This window comes from Branchiostoma belcheri, unplaced genomic scaffold (assembly GCF_001625305.1).
Source record: "Branchiostoma belcheri isolate BF01 breed outbred unplaced genomic scaffold, Haploidv18h27 scaffold114, whole genome shotgun sequence".
Taxonomy (NCBI): Eukaryota; Metazoa; Chordata; class Leptocardii; order Amphioxiformes; family Branchiostomatidae; genus Branchiostoma; species Branchiostoma belcheri.
Window position 1 is genome coordinate 704,319 of NW_017802536.1, and position 21,185 is coordinate 725,503.

The 21,185-nt window shown below is 38.2% G+C and overlaps 3 protein-coding genes across 3 annotated transcripts in view; 1 reads left to right on the top strand and 2 right to left on the bottom strand.

The window, feature by feature from the left end:
- LOC109462280 (NXPE family member 3-like) overlaps positions 1 to 4,779 on the bottom strand; it is a 9,282-nt gene extending 4,503 nt beyond the window's left edge. Inside the window, exons 1-3 of the mRNA XM_019758812.1 lie at positions 4,659 to 4,779; positions 3,863 to 4,093; positions 386 to 610 (exon numbers count right to left, since the gene is read on the bottom strand). Of these exons, the coding sequence (XP_019614371.1) occupies positions 386 to 610; positions 3,863 to 4,093; positions 4,659 to 4,750 (548 nt within the window). The 5' untranslated portion in view covers positions 4,751 to 4,779. The remainder of the gene's footprint in view (positions 1 to 385; positions 611 to 3,862; positions 4,094 to 4,658) is intronic.
- The window catches only part of LOC109462277 (beta-1,4 N-acetylgalactosaminyltransferase 1-like), a 63,241-nt gene that overhangs the window by 20,696 nt on the left and 21,360 nt on the right, over positions 1 to 21,185 (top strand). The gene's annotated exons all lie outside the window — the stretch shown is intronic.
- The window catches only part of LOC109462279 (carbohydrate sulfotransferase 12-like), a 15,901-nt gene continuing 5,466 nt past the window's right edge, over positions 10,751 to 21,185 (bottom strand). Inside the window, exons 2-8 of the mRNA XM_019758811.1 lie at positions 20,576 to 20,890; positions 18,683 to 18,724; positions 17,836 to 17,924; positions 15,416 to 15,741; positions 13,916 to 14,036; positions 11,251 to 11,388; positions 10,751 to 11,062 (exon numbers count right to left, since the gene is read on the bottom strand). Coding sequence (XP_019614370.1) covers positions 10,808 to 11,062; positions 11,251 to 11,388; positions 13,916 to 14,036; positions 15,416 to 15,741; positions 17,836 to 17,924; positions 18,683 to 18,724; positions 20,576 to 20,723 — 1,119 coding nt within the window. The 5' untranslated portion in view covers positions 20,724 to 20,890 and the 3' untranslated portion in view covers positions 10,751 to 10,807. The remainder of the gene's footprint in view (positions 11,063 to 11,250; positions 11,389 to 13,915; positions 14,037 to 15,415; positions 15,742 to 17,835; positions 17,925 to 18,682; positions 18,725 to 20,575; positions 20,891 to 21,185) is intronic.

A 21,185-nucleotide genomic window follows, 5' to 3' on the forward strand; every position in this document is an offset into this window, starting at 1 on the left:
GTATGACCAAAAAAGCCCGGTCTGAATAAGGTCCCATTAGTCTACTCTAAGAAGTTTTGGTCAACGATAGAGGACAAGATTGAACTGAATAACCACGATCTGGTGTCCGACATGCTAGACAAACGTGTCTGACATCTTAATTGGTACCTCTACGAGAATTAACTCAAATGAACACCTGATCCTTTATCGAAAGTGTGACGTTAGAGTTAAATAAGCCCTGACGTTTGTTTTGGCCACAGTCTTGGTTTGGGGTCGTTTCAACATACAGTTGATCAACAGACTGATAAAAAAAATTAAGTCTTCTACTTATATGTCGTATAAAACGTTAAAATTAAATAATTGTCACCAACGGATTTGTAATCGAAATTAAAGCTTAATGGGCTACCTGCTCCTGTTGAATGGGAAATTTTCCGCTACCAGTTTCATAACGCGGACGGCGCTGGAGGTGTGGATCATCCGCACACTGACGGTGACGTCACCTTCCCACAAGAGGCGGAACGTCACGCCGTACGTCCCGTTCCCGTAGTCTCGTACCCGGCCCGGCGCGCTGGACTTGGTCTTCTCGGTGTAGATTTTCGCACGGAAGAAGTCCCCTCCATGAGTCTTCTCTCTTGTTGGGCGCAGAGAAAAAAAACGCAGAGGTAGTTAATTTAATATATTACTATCCAGTCACAAACAATGTTTTACAGAAAGAAACATGATTTCATACATGTACGACTGTAAAAGTTAGAGCTCGGTTACACTTCTGCGTATCACCATTGCGTATGAGTTGCGCACAGATTGCTATTGTTTACATTAGCACATGATAGAAAAAAAAGACAATTCTGCCATACGCACAATATGTAACGTTGCTGTGACGCAAATGTAGCGTATAAACAACGACGAAGTATTGCATATGAGATCCAAGCGTTAGTATGTGCTGCACATATAACATCCATGCGTTTGTATGCACTGCACAGGCCAAGCGTATTCTGGACGCACTCAGCGTGTGCCCACCGCATGCCTAACGCACTGCCGACGAATGCCAATCGTATTACAAGCCTATTCCCTGCTGCTTCCCTGTTGTTTCATGTGCAGTGGGTCTTTCTCATCATGGGCTTCCCTCAACTCAGTTATTTTTTTCTCCATTATACCGGGTCATGCCCTGGTCAATTCCCTGTAATATATTGCCCGGTAAATTGAATACCTATGCTTTGACTTTATACAAACATAACGGTTAGACTGTTAAAAGCCTCGAGTTGGAGGTGCATGAGTTGGAGCCGGAGAAATACACTCCCTTTATAATTTGAAAACTATAAAAACACCTATACTTCAAATACAGACAATTCACAATTGCGCAATACACACAGACAGTGTGTACACTACGCATCTCTGAAAACACTACAGCCGTGTGAATTATAACTTTTTATTACGTGTATTTACAGATCTACGTACACTACACAATTTCTCGGACAAACAATAAAATAATGCAGCTAGTGTATTATCCCGAAGTACAGGCAACAAAAGGCTTCTATTTTGTGATACATATTGCTATATAGATAATATTTGAAATTGCCAGTCATATCATAATTTTTTGGGGGGATGGTGGAACAGGGGAATATTTTGTGTTAACATGCATTTTTTTTGATAACGGGTAAAACATATTTTACTCTAGGAAAAACCATGTACTTTCTCAGCAAAACATGTTAGAAAGAGTCAATCTTAACAGATCACTCAAATTTTTATTTCATTTTTACCATGAGGTCTAGAGGGGCAGGTACCCCATTAGTACCCCAGGTGTTCGATAAGTTCGTTCTCTGCACGCGATCTCTGCACGTTGTAGTCGGGTATGGTTCCTGTCGAGAAGTTTACATAAGGATGCTGTCAAGGACCAAGAGTCGGCTACGTAGAGCAGGATTGACTCAAAACATATTTTAAAAACTTGAAGCTTAGTAGTTTTTGATATTGGAGATTCACAAATTTTTAGAGCATTAGTCCCCCTAATCCTACATTTCACATCATGGACCGTGTTACCATAGCTGCCAAAGTTTTTTAAATCATCTACTTGCTCGATAGTAGACCCGTCACTAGACAGCAAGGCTTGTGGCCTTGTTGGAGGGTTAAGGTGCATAAACTTAAGCATTTAAGTAAAGTCCAATATCCTGTGCGGCATGCTCTACCTTGTACAGAAACTCTTGAGCAGTCTTCTAGAAGACAAATATCATCAGCAAAGTCAAGGCCAGGTAGAACCACTGCTGGTTCTGTCTTCTCTTTAAGGTGATGCCGTCATCGGTCCTAACTGCTCTACGTAAGGCATAGTCCAATGCAACAATGAAAAGAAACGGTGCAATGGGATCGCCCTGAAAGACGCCTGTGTTGATGTTAAAGGTGTCAGATTCTCCCCCGGGTGTGAGGACAGTAGCCTTAGCATTAACATACATAATCTTAATTGCATTGACAATCGGCAGAGGCACACAATATGCCTGTAGGATCGTGAACATGACTTTTTGATTGATCGTATCAAACGCTTTCTTGAAATTTATGAAGATAATGATTATCTGTCATATCTTTATCTTCATCGCCATTTTACTACATCCCAGTAAATGTAAAGAAGATCGCAAACAAGTACAGAAAGTACGCGAAATGGTGCTTTCGACGAAGGCGACAATTCTCTCTCAAACCCACCCAAAGAACCACGCGGCCGTGAGTTCGAGTGTTGGCGTTAAAGCTGACTTATAAGAAGAAAGGTTGAAAAACTCAAGACAAATACAAAACAGAAAGAGAGTGCCGTCGACCATTTCATATAAAAAAAACAACACGCTAGAGTGCGTTTCCCAATGTAAAATTGAAAGATTGTGGGTTTGGCCGTAGGAAAAATATTTGAACTATAACAATATTGTTGCCGAAATCAGCAAGAATTTCAACTTTGATAGACCCCACAGGGGTGTATTCTAGTGTTTTCTAGGTAAACCATTCTACATTCTGAAAAAAAAAATCTGCCGTACATAGATGTTTCTTTTATGATTTAAGAATCGCATTGCGTGAAAGGATTTTTATAGGTTGATAATCTGACAAAAGATGATCTGATGGACATTGAAGAAATGGTATTAATATATATACATTAACAAATGCAAATTATTTTCTCTACTAGGCCTTAGCTCCCCTTGAAAGAATTTCTCCCAGATTGCTTTCATCGGCATGCGACGTCAGAAAGAGTCAACTACTCTTGGGAGATATGACAGATCAACGCTACAATGCTGATTGATGACCACACCAAATTGTAACACAGATTGATTGGTTAATTTGTGACCTGGAAATCTTTTGCGAATAAAGTAAGTCAACTGCCTTAGGACATGCTCTATAAACTAATTTATAACGATTACTGCTGTCAACGTTACTGTGAAATGATGAAGACATAGCCATCCATTGCTGTGCGTAGGAAATGCACATATCCCTTGAGAGATACCAAGACATGAAGGATTATAATATGTACTCAGTAGAGTCTTCTCACATAAAGAACTCCTGTCAGTACCTGAAACTTAAAATTATAACTTTAATTTGTTCTCGTACTGTGTAACAGTACATCACCCATATACGCCCTTTCTTGTTTGAACAGATAGGTATCTTACCAAGAATGATCTGTTTCACATCATGCCCCTCATAAATACCTTGTAACTGTTCTTTCTCTGTAGCAAGAAGATCAAAGAACACATATTTTTATATATTATTAAGTTAACATTGTCTCTATCAATATCAGAGGCATACATGCTGTATAAATATATATAGATAAGAGAAACTTATTTAGATGGTTACATTTACCAAATAGCACGATGGAATATTTACGTAATCTCCGCCCTGTATTCCACGTGGCGTTATGACGTACCTGTTGAAGATATCCATTGCACGGATAGTCACAAATAAAACGTCGCCAACTCTGAAGACAGATCCCGGATTTACGATATGAAACTGTGTGAATTCGGCCGACGTTGTTGTGTCATTGCCTGGTGGAATATCGCGGTAACTTCCTGAGAATTCCTGTAGAAGACTAGACAGCCGGGCACCCTCCTCCTCTGGGGTTGTTTTGTATTGAGAACTGTTGAGGAATATATTCCGGCTGAAAATTAAGAGCAAATATTAGTGTATTAATGGGAAAATTTTGGAAGCGTATTTCAAAACCTCAGTATATAATTTGATGAGGACGGTAAATCGATAAATACTAAGTTCTTAGCCATACAACAATTTGTATTTTGTTGTATGGCTAATACTATCCTCGGAGTTACAATGTGTAAATGAGATGTGGAGTTCAAACAACCCTGAGAAATTACCCGAGATGTTACAGAAATGTCACAGGATAAAATCCATTTAATTATTTACCTAAGAAAATATGTGTCTGTTTGTGTGTTTGAAAATATTACCAGTTTTCATATTTGCACATTCAGTCTCATGATACATGGGTAATGATGTCATCCATCTTCACAGCTGCAGACGAGTACAATCACATGTCTTAAACGTCGATGGATAAATGAGCACCATGTAATGTTCAGTTAACGTAACCCACTTACATAGTTTTCTCACATGGTCGTACATAATATATTCTTCAACTGGAGCCTCTAATAAAAACATAATAACAGAAGTCAGGATTGGCATACAAACAGTAATGCTAAATTACCATACGTTACCTTACATGGGGTGGGGTCTGGACAGGTTGTGTTGAAAGTCTCCAGGATTGCTCGATTACTCTACCCAAAAATAGGTATACAGCTGCCCCCATGGCAACCGTTGCGAAAATCTTGAACTTCATTTTAAATCAGTTCTGTCAACAGATAAGATGTGTGCTTTTTAATCCTTGTCTTTGAGAATATTTTGGACGGCATACTAACGTACGCAGTCTTTGACAAACGTCAAATGACTTCAAGATGGCGGATCATATCATTAGATCAGGTATAAACCGGTAATTTTCTTCAAAATTTCATCACTTCTTCCTTTTTTTCTACAAAAACAATGACACTCTTTAGTCCATTTTCACGTATTTTAGCTTTTAGTATGAAAAGAATATTTTTCAAAATACCTGCTCTGATAAAATGGTCTGCCATCTTGGATTTTGGCCAATGACTCCATCAAATTAGCATAAATCATGCCATGCATAATTTTAAAAAAATTACATAAAATTAATATTACATAAAATTACAAAAATTACATAAAAATAATATTAGAGTATGTGTAAAATTGACATTAAAGCCTGAAGATTTCACTGTTTAAGTCAAAATTACCGATTTTTGCTAAAATGCCTTTTAGAAAACCTTTGCCATGGCAACAGGAAAAATTATTACTTTATCTCACTGCTATAAAATAGTTGGCAACGTAGTAATATTTCAATGAAAGTCATTAAGTTTGGTGGACCTAGCACAAGACGTTAGGACGTTATCTGATATCAAAGTTGGCGCGGGCACTTTTAGCTAAATGATTCAGAATACATAATTTCAGTAGAAATAACAAACGGAATAAAGAACTGCAAACATAAGCGCGAAATAAAAAGCAAAAAAACAAGAGTTCCGAGATCTCATACCTCCATGAAATATGGACTTGATATGCAAATGTAAATTTCTTCTTTAGTTATGCAAATGACCTCTGCATTAACATAATATATGCATCGTGCTGTTAACTTTTGATTAACTTACAGATGTCCCAAGTATGGCATTCCCATCATTCACCATTAAGAAATTCAAAACAAAATTTGCATTAATTATGCAAATTAAGTCACCATTTGCATAATAAGTATCTGTTGATCTTCAGTCTGCCATAGGTTACATACATGTTTGAAAGAACTATAATGTAAAACATTGTGATTATAGAATTTCCTTATCAATTATGCAAATTTAGTCCTCATTCGCTTAATTTACATTTCATTATGTACATCTCTCTCTCTCTCAGCTACCTACCTACCAAAAATGATGAAATTACAAAGTTGTTCCTATCTGGACTTATTGGCTTTCAAAGATTTCGCCCGAAAGTCCCCTGCAGTTCCAGGACAAGCTGCTAGGGTGACCAAACCCAAACCACTTATTTCTGACAGAAGCTATCTGTCACATGAAAGTTCAAGACCATAGCATGTTCAGGACAAAAGATACAAAAACTGGAAGTTCTGCTGCAGTACCAAGGTCATCCACCAGGAGAACCATATTTGACCTTGACCTTCGTCTTCCTAAGACTTTCCAGCATACTAAATATCATCACAATCCATAAAGGCGATATGAAGTTATGCTGACTACAATAGTGCGGAAACACTAACACACACACAGACACACACAGACGCGCCAAAAACAATACCTCCATTTTTCATGGAGGTAAAACGCAGAAAGCTTCTTCTCTGACGAATAGACTCTTTTCGACTTTAAGTGGACCCCTTCCACCGACATGATCGATAAGGGGAAATTCAAAACAGCGCACTACCATACATGGTTAAGTTACTGAATAACTCTGAAACGGCAATGTAAGAGTAATCTGTTGCTAATGTTGTACAACAGCCTCTCACCGAACCTTTTTTACTGTGTAACGTTTTAAACATGTATATTGATTATCAATCCATTTTCTATAGCAGAGGAATATTTCACAATTTATAAATTTTAACAATATTTAATAATATGTAATAATGTTTCAATAATAATACCCATATTTTAATGATATTTTGTGACCTCAGAGCAATCCAGGCAGCCAGTATGGCTGCCTGCGAGTCTGTTGTCAGTGTGGTGGTAATTGAAATTGTGTAATTGTAAAAACCGGAAGTTCTGCTGCAGTACTAAGGTCAGCCACCAGGAGGCCCATATTTGACCTTGACCTTTGTCTTTTCAAGACTTACCAACATACTAAATATCATCTCATCAATCCATAAAGCACTCGTTCTCATTCAAATGTACAAAATGCTGTCGCCACTCTTTATGACTAGGTATGAGCCAAATCATGGACCTAATCGTTGCTTCCTTCACTTTCCCACTACACGTACTATGTTTTACGAAAAATGTACCACAAAACTAGGTTTGATACATGACTTGAGAGAAATTATGGTCGCGGGTTGGATTTCTCCCCCTAAAAAGCGGCTGTCGCCTGAGACGAAATAGAAACTTTAAAAAGCTACCTAAAACGTAGCAATTTGATTACGGCAGTAGTTTTCTGCCTGGTGAAGTCGGGTGGCCAGGCCCTCTGACTGATCAAGTCAGATCGCTTCTGTCACTATTTTTGTACGCTGTGCGAGGTGTTTCATACCTGTCGCCAAGTTCTGTAACATCCGTTACCGCTCAAGTAAGACGGTCGTGCAGTTTAGATAGAGTCACATATAAGACAAGAAATTGCCATTTTGATGACTTTTAGCAAGTTTTCTAGGTTTCTAAGAGAAGACGAAAAGAGTGTGTGCTGTCATTTGTAGCCACCTTCGCTGAACAAATTGTTTTACAGTAATGAATGTAACATCCGTTACCGTTGTTTTTACTTTCAATTTTGTTCCTTCACCTGGTATATAAAAAGTCGCCCAGTTTAAAAATGTCCGTACATATGCCCCCTTGTTCTCAAAGGATGAAGATAAAAACTGCAGATCTTCTTGGAAAAATAAACAAAAACGTCCGTTTTGTAACATCTGTTACCGGTAAAGGAAGTTACACCTGTAGCGGAAAAGACGTATGCACCATAAACATAATAGTTGGAAATAAAGTAGAAAAAATATGGATCCGAAGAAAAATAACCCTCTGTGGCGTCAACAAACTCAAATGTTCTACTCTTCTTTGCTTCTAAAGATATTTTTTGCTACTTCTATACACTACACTTAGCTATCTTTATGTGTTCGATACGTGTATATTTACCAGTAAATAATGGGTTGACAGAAGTACTTTCATAGATACTGACGTCTAAACTAATGGCTTTTGAAGTGATGTCATGAATACAAGCTTTACGTACACCCAATTCATGCTGATGTTCCAGCGTTTTTGCTGCACTAAAAATTGCATTGTTTACATATGTCTTATCTAAGTGCATAGATTTTCGGTAACTTCCCATGGCAATTAAGCTGTCCTTTTTAGGTAATCATTATTTGAGATGTTTTCCTAAAAAATAAGGTAGGTTTGCCTGAAAAAACAGATCATCGATTTTTCGACCCAAAAAATCACTATTTTGTACATTTCAATGAGAACGAGACAAAGGCGTTCTGAAGTTATGCTGACCACAAAGTTGCGGAAACACACACACACAGACAGACACACAATACCAAAACCAATACCTCCATTTTTCATGGAGGTAACTATGTATTATTTGATTGCAAGTGTGAAAGGTCTATATTTTGGTCCTATAAACAGTCTCTTTCTAGCTTTTATTTAAATACACGTTTACATACATACAGACATGCATAACAAATAGCCACTGAACCAGCCTGTACTCGAAAACGGATACTGTTTACATAAATCTGTCTTGAAATGAACTGATCACAGAACAGCTTATTAAAGCCTGGAACCTGAAATATCAAAGCATACGACAGTTCGTCTATTAAGAAAAAAAGTACTTACGAGTAGTACAACTACGAAGATGATTAAACTGTTTGCAGAATGCAGATATTTGATCACTCACTTGCGAGTACCCACTGATATGTGTCGACGTGGAAGCTGATTCATATCTTTGTTGTTGCTGCTGGGACATATCAAAACTGCGCAGTGTGTAACAATGAAAATATGCCCAGACTTGTTTTTTTTCTTGACTTTAAAATGATAGCTACCACTCAAAGGTGTTGTCTAAAGTTTCATAATTTACCTCCGCTGCCAAAGAGCATTATTGTATCCAGGAGAATAGGATTTCAATGTTTCAAACGGAACATTTAGTTGGATTGCGTCCCTCTGGGCCAAACCTGTGACCCCCGCAATTATAATGGTTCATTCCTCCTCGCGCATTGTGGTCGCAGTACACAGTATTTATAGGCGTAGTCCAGGCACAAAGTAGTGCAGCACATTTTTTTATAAAGCTGCCGCGATTCTTTCGTGCAGGACAGCGAAGTGAAAACTATACTGAATTGTTAAGTAATGCATCGGTTTTGAGGCCGTATTATTTGAATCAGGATACTAGTATTTACTAGGCCGGGATAGATTTGCGCCTAGATCCTGTTTCGACCTAATTGTGGGTCGGCTGCAGTTCACATGACCCCCGCAAAGCGTCGAAAAATGGTTATTTATGGGAAAACGAGCAGACGAAATTTGTTGGTAGTACCCTGAACTCGAATATTTCGAACATCGGATTATCGTAACTTGCTTGTGCACCCATACATTGGTGGATCCAGAAATTTGTGAACCGGGGGGAGAAGGGTCTGCATGAGAAACCTCCTTGGCTAGCACAGCCTTCAGCTCTGCAGAGGGCTATTTGTTTTTTATTCATTATCTGTTTTTTTAGCATTAGATAGGAAGCACTTGTTGTGCTGATGTGAATCCGCTGCTCATAAAACATAATACAAATGTAAACATGAAGATGACATAAAATATAACATAAACCTGAAATGAAAGTGGCTGCGCGCACCAATTGGCAATACCTATAAGTTAATATAACGTTAATGAGGTTGGTCGAATAGATGAATAAAGTTGAACACAATATCAAAGATAGGGCAGTTTAGACAGTATGGGAGGGACCATTAAAAGGTAAATTGCATAAGGTTAATGTTTACTTACTATAAATAGACTTCTTTGATCTCTTCAAAACAAGTCAATTAGATGGATGGCGTCACCGGTTCAGGGCTCGTGAATGCCATCCAGCCAATTTCGAGCGGCGACCGACTTATGAATAATTTATCAAGGCCCACGGACGCGGTTCTTTCACTTGTAGAGGAGCCAATTATCACTGATCCGGTGGCACAAGATGGGCGAAAACACGTACTTTACAACCATTGTTCGTCGATATAAAGCGCTTATACATTACAAAGAGAATTTTCGTGGGACTGACATTTCTTTAGTTTGCAGCATGTGTATTGAGAACGGGTATCTTCATAATTCTACTAGCTGTTTTATAAGAACGGCACAATGAAACAGTGACACTTTTAGCGCACCCCAGTCACCCCTCCCCCAGGGTAGGGTTTTCCTGCTCTTCTTATTTGAGTGGGCTAACCACGGGTTACATATCCTGTTATCATTTCAATATGAATAGATAACTAAATAAATGAACGAATATTTATTATCGTGTATTGCGACTTTTCTTTGTCGCCCAGCCCATATGAGCTTATAAAACACCAGAAAAGTAAACTTAATTTAAACATATGGACGTGTCAAGAAAAGAGAACAACCAAAGAAGAAACAAAACCAACTTATTGTAACTGTCGTTTTTTATGAACAAATGTAGCGTTCTTTCTAAGCCTGTTGAATGTATGAAGCAATTTCAAACATATATTTTAGGTCTCTTTCTACAATTTAATTAATATTTTGGCTGGAGCTCCTTAAAACGCCTTAGTCGACACTTGCAGAGGGGTAAAGATTTTACACATCTTTTCTTGTTACCAATATTGTTGAATCTCTTAAATATCTTAAGTTTTTTTGTTAATTTTATGACTTCATTGCTCAAAATCTAAAATGACAGACCGTTCAGTACCTTTTAATCAATTTAAGCATTTTTCACATAAAACTTTACTATGAACAGATAGATACTATTAGATAGATAGATAGTAATCATTTGCTAAGATTCTATTTAGTATGTAATTTATACTTTTTCCATCTCTGAATAATTTATATCTAAACTTGACAATACATTACTAGAACGCTCTTATTGTCTAACAGTCTTGCATCACCAAAGAAAAAAATCGAGAACCAACTGGATGGTTTTAATTTTTTTTGGCCAAATCTTCCTCGAAAGAGTATCCGAACATATCAAAGTCCTTCTGAAAGACCTTCTGTAGTGGCAAAATTTCATCCGTCGGGACTCGGCCGTAGAAGTCTTTGAAAACATTGCCATTGTTCACGTTTCTCGACTGATGTATTGGGAGGACGTCTTCATTGGCTGTGATGTTGTTCTGCTTTAAGAAGAGTCGAATGTCCAAAGCAATTGTGTCCGTGTGGGCAACAAAGTCGTAGTCAATCTAGTAGAGAAAGGAAATGTATGCCATTATCCGACTTTTACCACAAATTCGAATATCATACAAATAATTGAGTCATTGACTGTAAAATTTACCGCGTAAAAGGATTCATTTTATGTGGGTGGGATTTAAATAAACGTGAATAAAAATGTGGTCTACCTTTAGATAAGGGAGTAAGTCTAACACAGTACCTTGCATGGTGTACATAGCCTGTCGAATGATAACCAGTGCTGACTTTCCTCTATTCGATGCGAAACGGCAAAGAGAAACTCTCGGAACGACACTCGTTTTGGGTCGTTGTCTGTCCTTTCTTCGTTTATTTTACTTAACTGGAATATAAAAATACACATGTTTATTTTGAAAGAGAAGCTTTGGGAGCCGTATAAATCAGTGCATGAGAGACAAATAGCGATAATTTGCATATTATAATACACACCATACTGAGTTGCATGGCATAGTTGTATATTGCACCGTCTATTTTGAAGCTCGTTGCCAATTACTTAACAAAGACTGGCCTTGTTCTGTATCTGTATCTGTATCTGTATAGCCGGTATAACCGCCTTTCGGCGTAACACACCAGCTTCGCAGGCACGCGGGGCGGTGGCAGCTGGCTATATTACACCGATCGACTTGTTATACCTAAGCCTTGAACTTCTAGCTCTAGACGTTGTTTAAAGCTATCTATTGACAATGCCCCTACTGTACTTGGTGACAGTGAGTTCCACTCTGCGATAGTTCTAGGAAAGAATGAATTCTTGAACACCTCAATCCTTGGTTGATATCTCTGGTACTTGAATGCGTGGCTATTTCTTGTTCTCTTCTGGGCTGGTATTAAGTACTTAGTAGTTGGGACATCCACCAGTTTATTAGTCATTTTGTACATCATGCATAGTCTAGACATCTTTCTTCTGTCTTCCAGTGAGGTCCACTGTAGGTTTCTTTTCATTTCCGTGACACTAGCACCTCTTACATAGTTGTTCATACAGAATCTTGCAGCTTGATTCTGTACCCTTTCCAATTTGTCTTTGTCTTTCTTTGTATATGGATCCCATACTGTCGCAGCGTATTCTAGGTTCGGTCTTACAAGTGACGTGTATGCAAGTGATTTTACTTTAGTTGGACATGCCCACAGATTACGTTTAATCACTCCCAATGTCTGTTTCGCCTTAGTTGTGATATTATTAACATGTGCACCCCACTTCAGTCCGCTTGTCAGCGTGACGCCCAGATACGGATGGATTTTTGTGGTTGCTAAAGCCTGACCACAAAACTGGTAGCTAGTTGCATGTGGTGTTCGTTTGTTTGTTATGTGCATAATGTAGCATTTTTCGGGATTAAACTGCATGAGCCATTTGCTTTGCCATTCTTCCAGTGTGTTCAGGTCTTTTTGGAGAAGTTGTGAGTCGGTCTGTGTAGAAAGCTCTACATACAATAGACAGTCATCGGCAAATAACCTCACATTTGAGTCAAGCTGATCTGGTAGGTCATTTATATACAAGAGGAAGAGCAATGGCCCCAGGACGGTTCCTTGAGGGACCCCAGACGCTACTTTAACTGGAGCCGACGCCTTCCCTTCAACCACTACTGTTTGCTCCCTGTTGGTCAGGAAAGCCTTTAACCAATTCAGCGTAGGGCCTTGGATTCCACAATACTCCAGTTTTGAGATGAGCCTGCCATGGGGGACTTTATCAAAGGCTTTAGTGAAATCAAGTATTGCTAAGTCTACCTGCCGTTTACTGTTTAGTGCGCCAGCTATGTCATGGACTGTTAGTATAAGCTGTGTTTCTGTGGATCGTTTGGCTCTGAATCCATGCTGGTAATCCGTTAATATACTGTAACTTTCTAGGTGCTTCATGATTTGGCTATGGATAATATTTTCAAGTAGTTTGCAGGATATGCAGGTCAGTGAAACAGGTCTGTAGTTGCTGGGGACCGCTCTATCTCCTTTTTTAAAGATGGCGCATATATTTGCATCCCTCCAATCTTTAGGGATTTCTGCAGTGTTTAGCGAGTGTTGGAAAATATTGGTTAGAACAGGCGCGATTTCTCTAGCTGTCAACTTGAGGAACCACGGTGGTATTTGGTCTGGTCCGGATGCTTTAGAGGGATTGAGACCTTGAAGCATTTTTTCGACACCATCAGTAGAAACTACTATATGTTCCATTGGAGGAGTACATGGCTGGCCTAGAGATGGCATATCTGTGGTGTCTTCCTCTGTGAAAACACTTTTGAACTGTGAACTGAGTACTTCTGCTTTTTTCCCACTGTCACTGATGATGGTATTTCCCACCTTTAGGGGTGCTACCCCGACAAGGTCTTTCCTCAGTCCTTTTATGTACGACCAGAATGTTTTAGGTTTGTCAACTATAGCTTCTCCCAGTATGTCTGCCACGTATTTAGAGTGTGCTTGTCTTATGCTTTTCTGAACTCCCTTCTTAACTCTCTTGTTAATTGATTATATTTTACCAACTCATGCAAAATTTCATATTCTACATTTACATGTTTGTTAATGATATTGATTGCTATAATTCTGTATCCAGATGTAAAGAGCTCAAATAAGTTGTACAACAAAAGTTTAGACATCAGACTTTTTGAGAAAATACTTAGGCATGGGGGGGGGGGATTTTGAGCCCACTCGCACCTCGGATAGTGCCTGAACGGCTTGCGCTAGAAACATCAAATTACTATAGGTGAATTTATTTTATTCCACCACTTTCTGACAATTTGGTGCTCCTGCGATAATTGTTTGTTAAGTTACAGGGGGCGGGCCTCAAAAGCCCCAGCCCCCACCGCCTGAGCATGCCCGAATAAAAAGTCCGGTCTGAATAGAATTAAGAACGGTTAAATGTGCCTCACCTCGTCTATCAGGGTGCGATCTTCTAAGCTGTCTAAACCACGCCTCATGCGATTAACAAACGCATATTCTCCGACACGTTCCGGAGTAATAACGAACTTGTCGAACCATGCAGACGCCAACCTGCCATGTACAGAATAGGAGATATTGGTGTTAAATCATAATACAAAGTACTAGGTTCTTATCCCCAGCGGTGTGCCCTAGGATGGTCTTACTATTTATCAACACAAACTCAAAACAACCAAAGCAGAGCTCGTCTAAATTTCATTAATCTTGAATTAAAACCATGTACCATCAGTGTAATCTTTTGTCTCTATCATTTCAGTAATAGATTCAATTCCGCGTCACCGTGTGGGTTGTTATTGTCATTACTTAAAAATGCTTCCAATTCTTTGTAATTGTCTATAAAAAGTGGTTGCCGAACAGATATCAGATGGTTGTTGCGTATAATCGCTTTTGAGTACGTGTATCTGTTGAGATTGTGACTTACCCTTTGCACCTACTACGATACCTTGTCAAGTAAAAATGGGTAGCAATAAAGAGGTTATTAAAAATAACTTTTTTCACCTGTTTAGATTGCCGTGTAGTTGAACTTATGTGGCCTGTGTTTAGACAAAATCTCGACTGTGGGCTTAGGACCCCCACATCAAGTCTTTTGGGCGGGCAGCTGCCATGAGCACGATTTATCCAGGGTACAGATCTAAAGCCTCGGTCACAACCCGCCGTGCGTGCTTTTTGTCCGTACGTTTTTTTTTTTTGGGGGGGGGAGGCTACGTCTTCTGAAAACGTGCGTTGTACTCTCATAGGATGTACAGGGCACGCGCGTCACACGTACGGGTGGTGAATACGCAGACCGCACGCATTAAAAGTTTTACATGCACTTAAAGTTCTACGACGTGTCTGTGTGCTCCAAAATCCGTAGGATTATGCACGGAGGCGGTACTCACCACGCACGGATGCCCTACGTTTGCCCAGGCACGTTTTTGCACGTAGACAGCACGCAGAAGCACATACGGCGGGTTGTGACCAAGGCTTTATATATTTTACCCGGGATTTACCAATTTTTATACGTTGTTACCAGTTGTTGATAACTAACACACTGTTCACATACCGTATACTGTTCCCAATCTGTAGATTGTAAAACTTCACTGAGAATCGTGGCCTATGGACACTTGTTAAAGCTAATCTGATGACGTGTTGTTGCCATAGGAAATCAATGTTCTGTAGTGTCTACCAATCATCATTGATTTCCCTCCTGCAATTTAGTTTGTGACAAGAGATGTTGAATGTAGGGTACAGACCGGAGGGTTAGAGCTTGATCACCGTTTAGTGAATTTTGCAACAAAACAAAGATAGGAAGGCCAGTGCCCGCAATTTTTGTCGTATTGATTAGAGAAAATTTGCTTTTTCTACAATGTCTGATTCCAGCAACTCTAGTTGAATCTTTTTTAATCTCTAACACTAATTTTACACGTGTTATCGCATAAAAGAATTATATTTACCTCTCCAAAGGGTCGCGAACAACGATGATCTTTTTGTAGGTCGCAAGACGCAGACTGACTTCTTCTTCGCTGTAGTCCGCCAATGATTTAAAAGGTTGTTGGTGTATCCACTCAACATCATGTTCGCCAGGTTGGTTACTTTTATCGTTACCAGGTAACCAGTCAACTTTTCTAAAACCCCATAACAACCGTTCAGTTGCATTGTGCTCCAGATTGTAAAGTAACAATTTCATTGTTGTACACCCGGTTTTGGGGATATAGCAGTAGACGGTTTTGATCTTGTCAAAAACGAATATGTGGTTGTTTCGGCTAGTTTTCGATGCCCTCTAAAAAGAAACAAAGTACATTTGTAAAGCGTATGATCTAACTTAATCAGCCAAGAGATCATATTTTAAAAAATTGATGTCATGTAAGATTTTTTGAGCCAAAACAGTAAATATAAATAATTGATACTTATCTGGACTGTAATTTAAAAAACTTTTAACATATATCAGTGTCGCTATTTCTCTTTTCGGGCTACTCGAGTGCAGCCCGAGTTACACTAGGCCTAAACTTTAGAACATTTTGATTGGTACGTCGATTGGTTGGTTATGATACAACAATGTAATTATATATATACTATATACATGTAAGCAACGCTTACACTGAAAAAGCTTGAACTAGATAGGTAACATTTGCAAGGCAAATGCATAGTGTTTACTTTCGCATATGGTCAGCTCTGTTAATTATTACTAAAACAAAATAAACTTGAAAACGCATTCGCATATATGTTCAGACATGAGTTTAAATCCCTCCTGCCATAAAATTGCAAGATTATGTATCCTGACACTAGTTACCATGGTAGCAAACACACCATTGGTTCAGGTAATTAAAGTCAGTGGTTTTTGGAGAAGAAGAAGAGGAGGAAACGGAGCAAAAACAATATGTTATCTTCGGCACCAAACTGACTTTTTGCTAGAATATTGGTGTTAACAATTTCTGAGCAGTGAAATAAGTTCAAAATTTTTGTGTTACCATGGTAACGGTAATAATTTGCCTGTTGTGATTTACATCATGAAATACATCATATTCTCCATCCAACGACACTCTTATCCTTACAAAGAAGACTATTCTAATATTTCCTGAACAAATATTCAAATAAAGTCCAGATTTAAATAATTAATGTTTAATGATGGTCATCTTCATTTGAATTCCAAATGCTGAAAGTGTGGAATTCCTAGCAGTTACCACTTTGTTATTCTAATTTTCTCATTAATTATGCAAATTAGGCCTTCATTTACATAATATCTGCTGATGTCCAGCTGCTCTCAATTACCTGTCTTAAGTCATATTATGGAACACAGCTGTTTAAGAGAATTTCCTCATTCATTATGCAAATTAGATCTTTTTTGCATAATTATAATCTATTTATGTCAATCATTAAGTAAGCTACCTACATACCAAATAGCATGACGATTCCACAACCGGTTCTTGAGTTATATTTCTTGAAGTATTTTTCAACAAATGACCTTGCAGCTCAAGAGCCACCAGGGGACCCAGACTCATGTCACTCAATCACAAGAGCTACTTATTACTTGAATTTCGTGCCCCCAGCATGTCTAGATCATGACATATTAAAACCAGAAGTTCCGTTGCAGTACCAATGATAGCCGCCAGGGGGCCCAAATCTAATCATTTCTACGTCTCGTTAAGACCTATCCACCTACTAAATATCATGACGATACACTTAAGCTTTCTTAGGCTATCGTGTTTACAAAATTAACACACAGACACAAGAACGCCTCTGAAAACATAACATTCTTTGCGAAGGCAATAAGAGTTTAAAGAGAGAATCAATGATAGCCGCCTGTTGAACCACGCGCTCATTCTACAGTGTCAGCATTTGTAGCTAGAACCAGCCAACTTTGCTGTCAGTAAGGTATTTTATTACATTGATACCTAAAATGTAATAAGTAGCTTATTTTTTATGTAGTTTTGCACAAAAAAACTTTTTTTTTATTAAGGCCACACCAAGTAAATTTTATGGATGACGTCCTTTGGAGACCCTAAATCTAATGCGAGAGGGCGAAAGAAAAACAAGAAAGGCCCTAAAAAACAAGATGCCTAGATTAGAAATATACTAAGAGACAACAAATGTTAGGACACAAATTGAATGAGGTGACACAGTGTAACAAGCAAGAAGTCTTTTATTCATCATCAAAACAGCAATAAATCAGGTAGAACAGCAGTTGTCGTCCTGTCCTGTTTTCGCGTTACGGGTTTCACGTCAATCTGATGATTTGCGGCACTGTCGTGACTCTTTGGTCATAGTTACAGGAAGCAGAATTTCTTGTTTTTTTTCTAGGAACAGGCCAAAATCAATGCGCGCGCGGACGTCATCCATAAAATTTACTTGGTGTGGCCTAAACATTAAAACGTACCTTTGGAAAGTTCCTCTCACAGTATGTGTTAAGCAGAGTTATTCTTCGGGACTGTTCCTTCTCCGCTTCAGCTAAGTTTTCCCAAGTTTCTCGAAGACGAAGAGAAAAGAGATTGGAACAGCAATAGAATGGGCGTTAAGTCCACCAATAGAATGGCCCTTAAGTCCACAACAATTCAATTTTTATATGAGAACTTTATTTTGATTATATGTATATGATTATATTTGGGTACAAATATAGAATAAGCAAATATATTTTTCTGTACATTCTTATCTTGCTGACTTGCACTTGTTTTCCAGCGAGAAAATAATGTTGTGTCTTAAATACATATTTATACTGCAATTTCTACATTAATACTGGCAACTCTTCGACTTTGGAATGGCAGTTTTATGTCTGATTCCATCTTCTTTTTTTTTAAATGATGGTGTTCAAAGTCATTAGAAAATCTGTAGAACCTGACATTGTCAGATATTTTATACGGCAAACATTTTTTTTTCAAACAGATAAAGAATATTTAATAGGTTAAGTTACGAAAGTCTGCATGGGTTCTGTAGTGGTGGGTAGACCAAAATTCGAAGGTTAAGGTCGACCTTTTTCCTTCTTTAGAATTCTCCATAATATACTTAAGTGTATCTTCCGGTTGTTCTTTTATTTGGACTTGCTTTTATTTGAACTAACAACACCCTATCTGCTTAAGGTTGCAATTTTTTTTAAGTGGGAATTTTTTTAAGTTGGAAAAATGTAATGTCAGTATTTAAAACTATTTCACAGAAGGTAAGTAAGGAATTCCTATGATGCAGGCAGGTACGCTAGTTGTAGTTGTACAACGATGCAATTAAAGTCTTACCCCTTTCGTCTGTGTCAACAGATGATGATGACGGTGATGAAGCTAGATGGAAATGTTAAAAATGTAGGTCAAATTTTTACGTATATAATGAAGGTAATGCAACATTAGGGATAAAATTTTACATACCAATATTTTAATCGTCTTTGCCAGACATTCTTTTGTCTTAAATTTAGCATACCAATATTCTAATCGTCTTTTCTCGACATTCTTTTGTCTTAAATTTTACATACCAATATTCTAATCGTCTTTGCTAGACATTCTTTTGTCTTAAATTTAACATACCAATATTCTAATCGTCTTTGCTAGACATTCTTTTGTCTTAAATTCTATATACCAATATTCTAATCGTCTTTGCTAGACATTCTTTTGTCTTAAATTTTACATACCAATATTCTAATAGTCTTTGCTAGACATTCTTTTGTCTTAAATTTAACATACCAATATTCTAATCGTCTTTGCTAGACATTCTTTTGTCTTAAATTTTATATACCAATATTCTAATCGTCTTTGCTAGACATTCTTTTGTCTTAAATTTTATATACCAATATTCTAATCGTCTTTGCTAGACATTCTTTTGTCTTAAATTCATTGCTGCTAAAGTTTGACGTTAAAAATAGTTATGATATAAAGAGCAGATTGGCCAATTTAATTTCGGGGGTAATTCTGGGGACTAACATGATTACATGCATTTTCTATTTTAATTTGGAGATCTGACTAGCGCCACAATCGCAACCACAGGGAGCAGTCTAACAGAAAGTGGCGCAGCAGTACCAGCAAACAGAGAAAGAAGGCGGCTTATATGTGGTGTTTTGATTGAAAGCTATTTCTTAAAGGCTTGAATGTTTCTTGTTCTTTTCTGAGCTCGTATTAAGTACTTAGTAGTTGGTACGTCCACCAGTTCATTAGTCATTTTGTCAATTGACATTTTTATCTGTCTTGCAATGACCCATTTTACTTCCGTGACACTAGCACCCCTTTCATAGTTGTTCGTGCAGAATCTAGCAGCTTGATTCTGTACCATTTTATGTTTATCTTTGTCTTTCTTTTTATATGGATCCCATACTGTCGCGGCATATTCTAGGTTCGGTCTTACAAGTGACGTGTATGCAAGTGATTTTACTGTAGTTGGACATGCCCACGGATTACGTTTGATCACTCCTAATGTCTGTTTAGCCTTAGTTTTCATATAACTAATATGTGCACCCCACTTCAGACTGGTTCCAATGTCACGCCCAAATGCGGCTGGGTTGCTAAAGCAAGACCACAAAACTGTTAGTCAATGCGGTTCGCTTGTTAAGTGCACAAAGTAGCATTTTTTTTTATTAAACTGCATGAGCTATTTGCTTTGTCATTTTTCCAGGGTGTTCAGGTCTTTCTGCAGAAGTTGTGAGTCGTTCTGTGTAGACAGCTCTAAAAACAGCAGACTTTCATCGGCAAATAACCTGAGTCAAACTGATTCCGTAGGTCATTATTTTAAATAGAAAAAGTAGTCTTAAGGCGGTTCGTTGAGGGGCCCAGACGCTACTCTAACTGGAGTCAACGCCTTTTTGGACTTATCCGCGTTAAAAGATTTGGCCAAAAAGTCCCCTGCTGTTCCAGAACACGCTGCTGGGGAGCAAAATTCACACCTCTTATCCCTGCCATTTCTGTCACCAAAAACTTGTTCACGAAAACAGCTACAAAATCCAAAATTTCTTTTGCAGTACCAAGGCCAGCCACCATAAGGCCCGTATTTGACTTTGACCTTGTCTTCCTAAGATCTAACAACACACCAAATATCATCACAATCCATAGACGCCTTCTTAAGTTATACTGACAACAAAGTTGTGGAGACACACACGGCAGAACACAGACAAACACAAAGACACGAAAAAAAAACATTCACTTACTTACCCCTTTCCCTATAGCTAGCGGATGAACCAGACACCATTTTCTTTAATGACAGATTTTCACTGTTGTAGCTGATGTACAGGTAGGCTCCAGTGCTCAGAATCAAAATGGACAGAAATAGGAATTTAGAAGTCCTCCTCAAAAGAACCATCTTTACTATATAGTAACGATGACTTGTCGTTTTAGAAATAGGTTGATGAATTGTGAGTGGCAGACTCGCCTAAGATTCACCACGTCACACTAAATGCTTCCAAAGTAAGTTCTGCGAGGTGCGTTTTGGATTGCTCAAAGTCTCCAACTGCCGTTCCGCTTTGATACCTGTAATTCAAAATAATTGTTGCAGCGTAAATGGCAAGGTGATCTTAAGATGTAGTAGTAGTTGTAGTATTTGTTGTAGTTGTAGTAGTAGTTGTAGTAGTAGTAGTAGTAGTAGTAGTAGTAGTAGTAGTAGTAGTAGTAGCACTTGTTGTATATTATTAGTAAATAAATTAGATGCCAGTTCGATTCTTTACGGGGTGCTCATTTCGTGGGATGGCACAACCCTGGTAAAATTTTTAGCACAATATATACAAATAATTTGAAGTCTTAATCAGGTTACAGACCCTTGATTTTG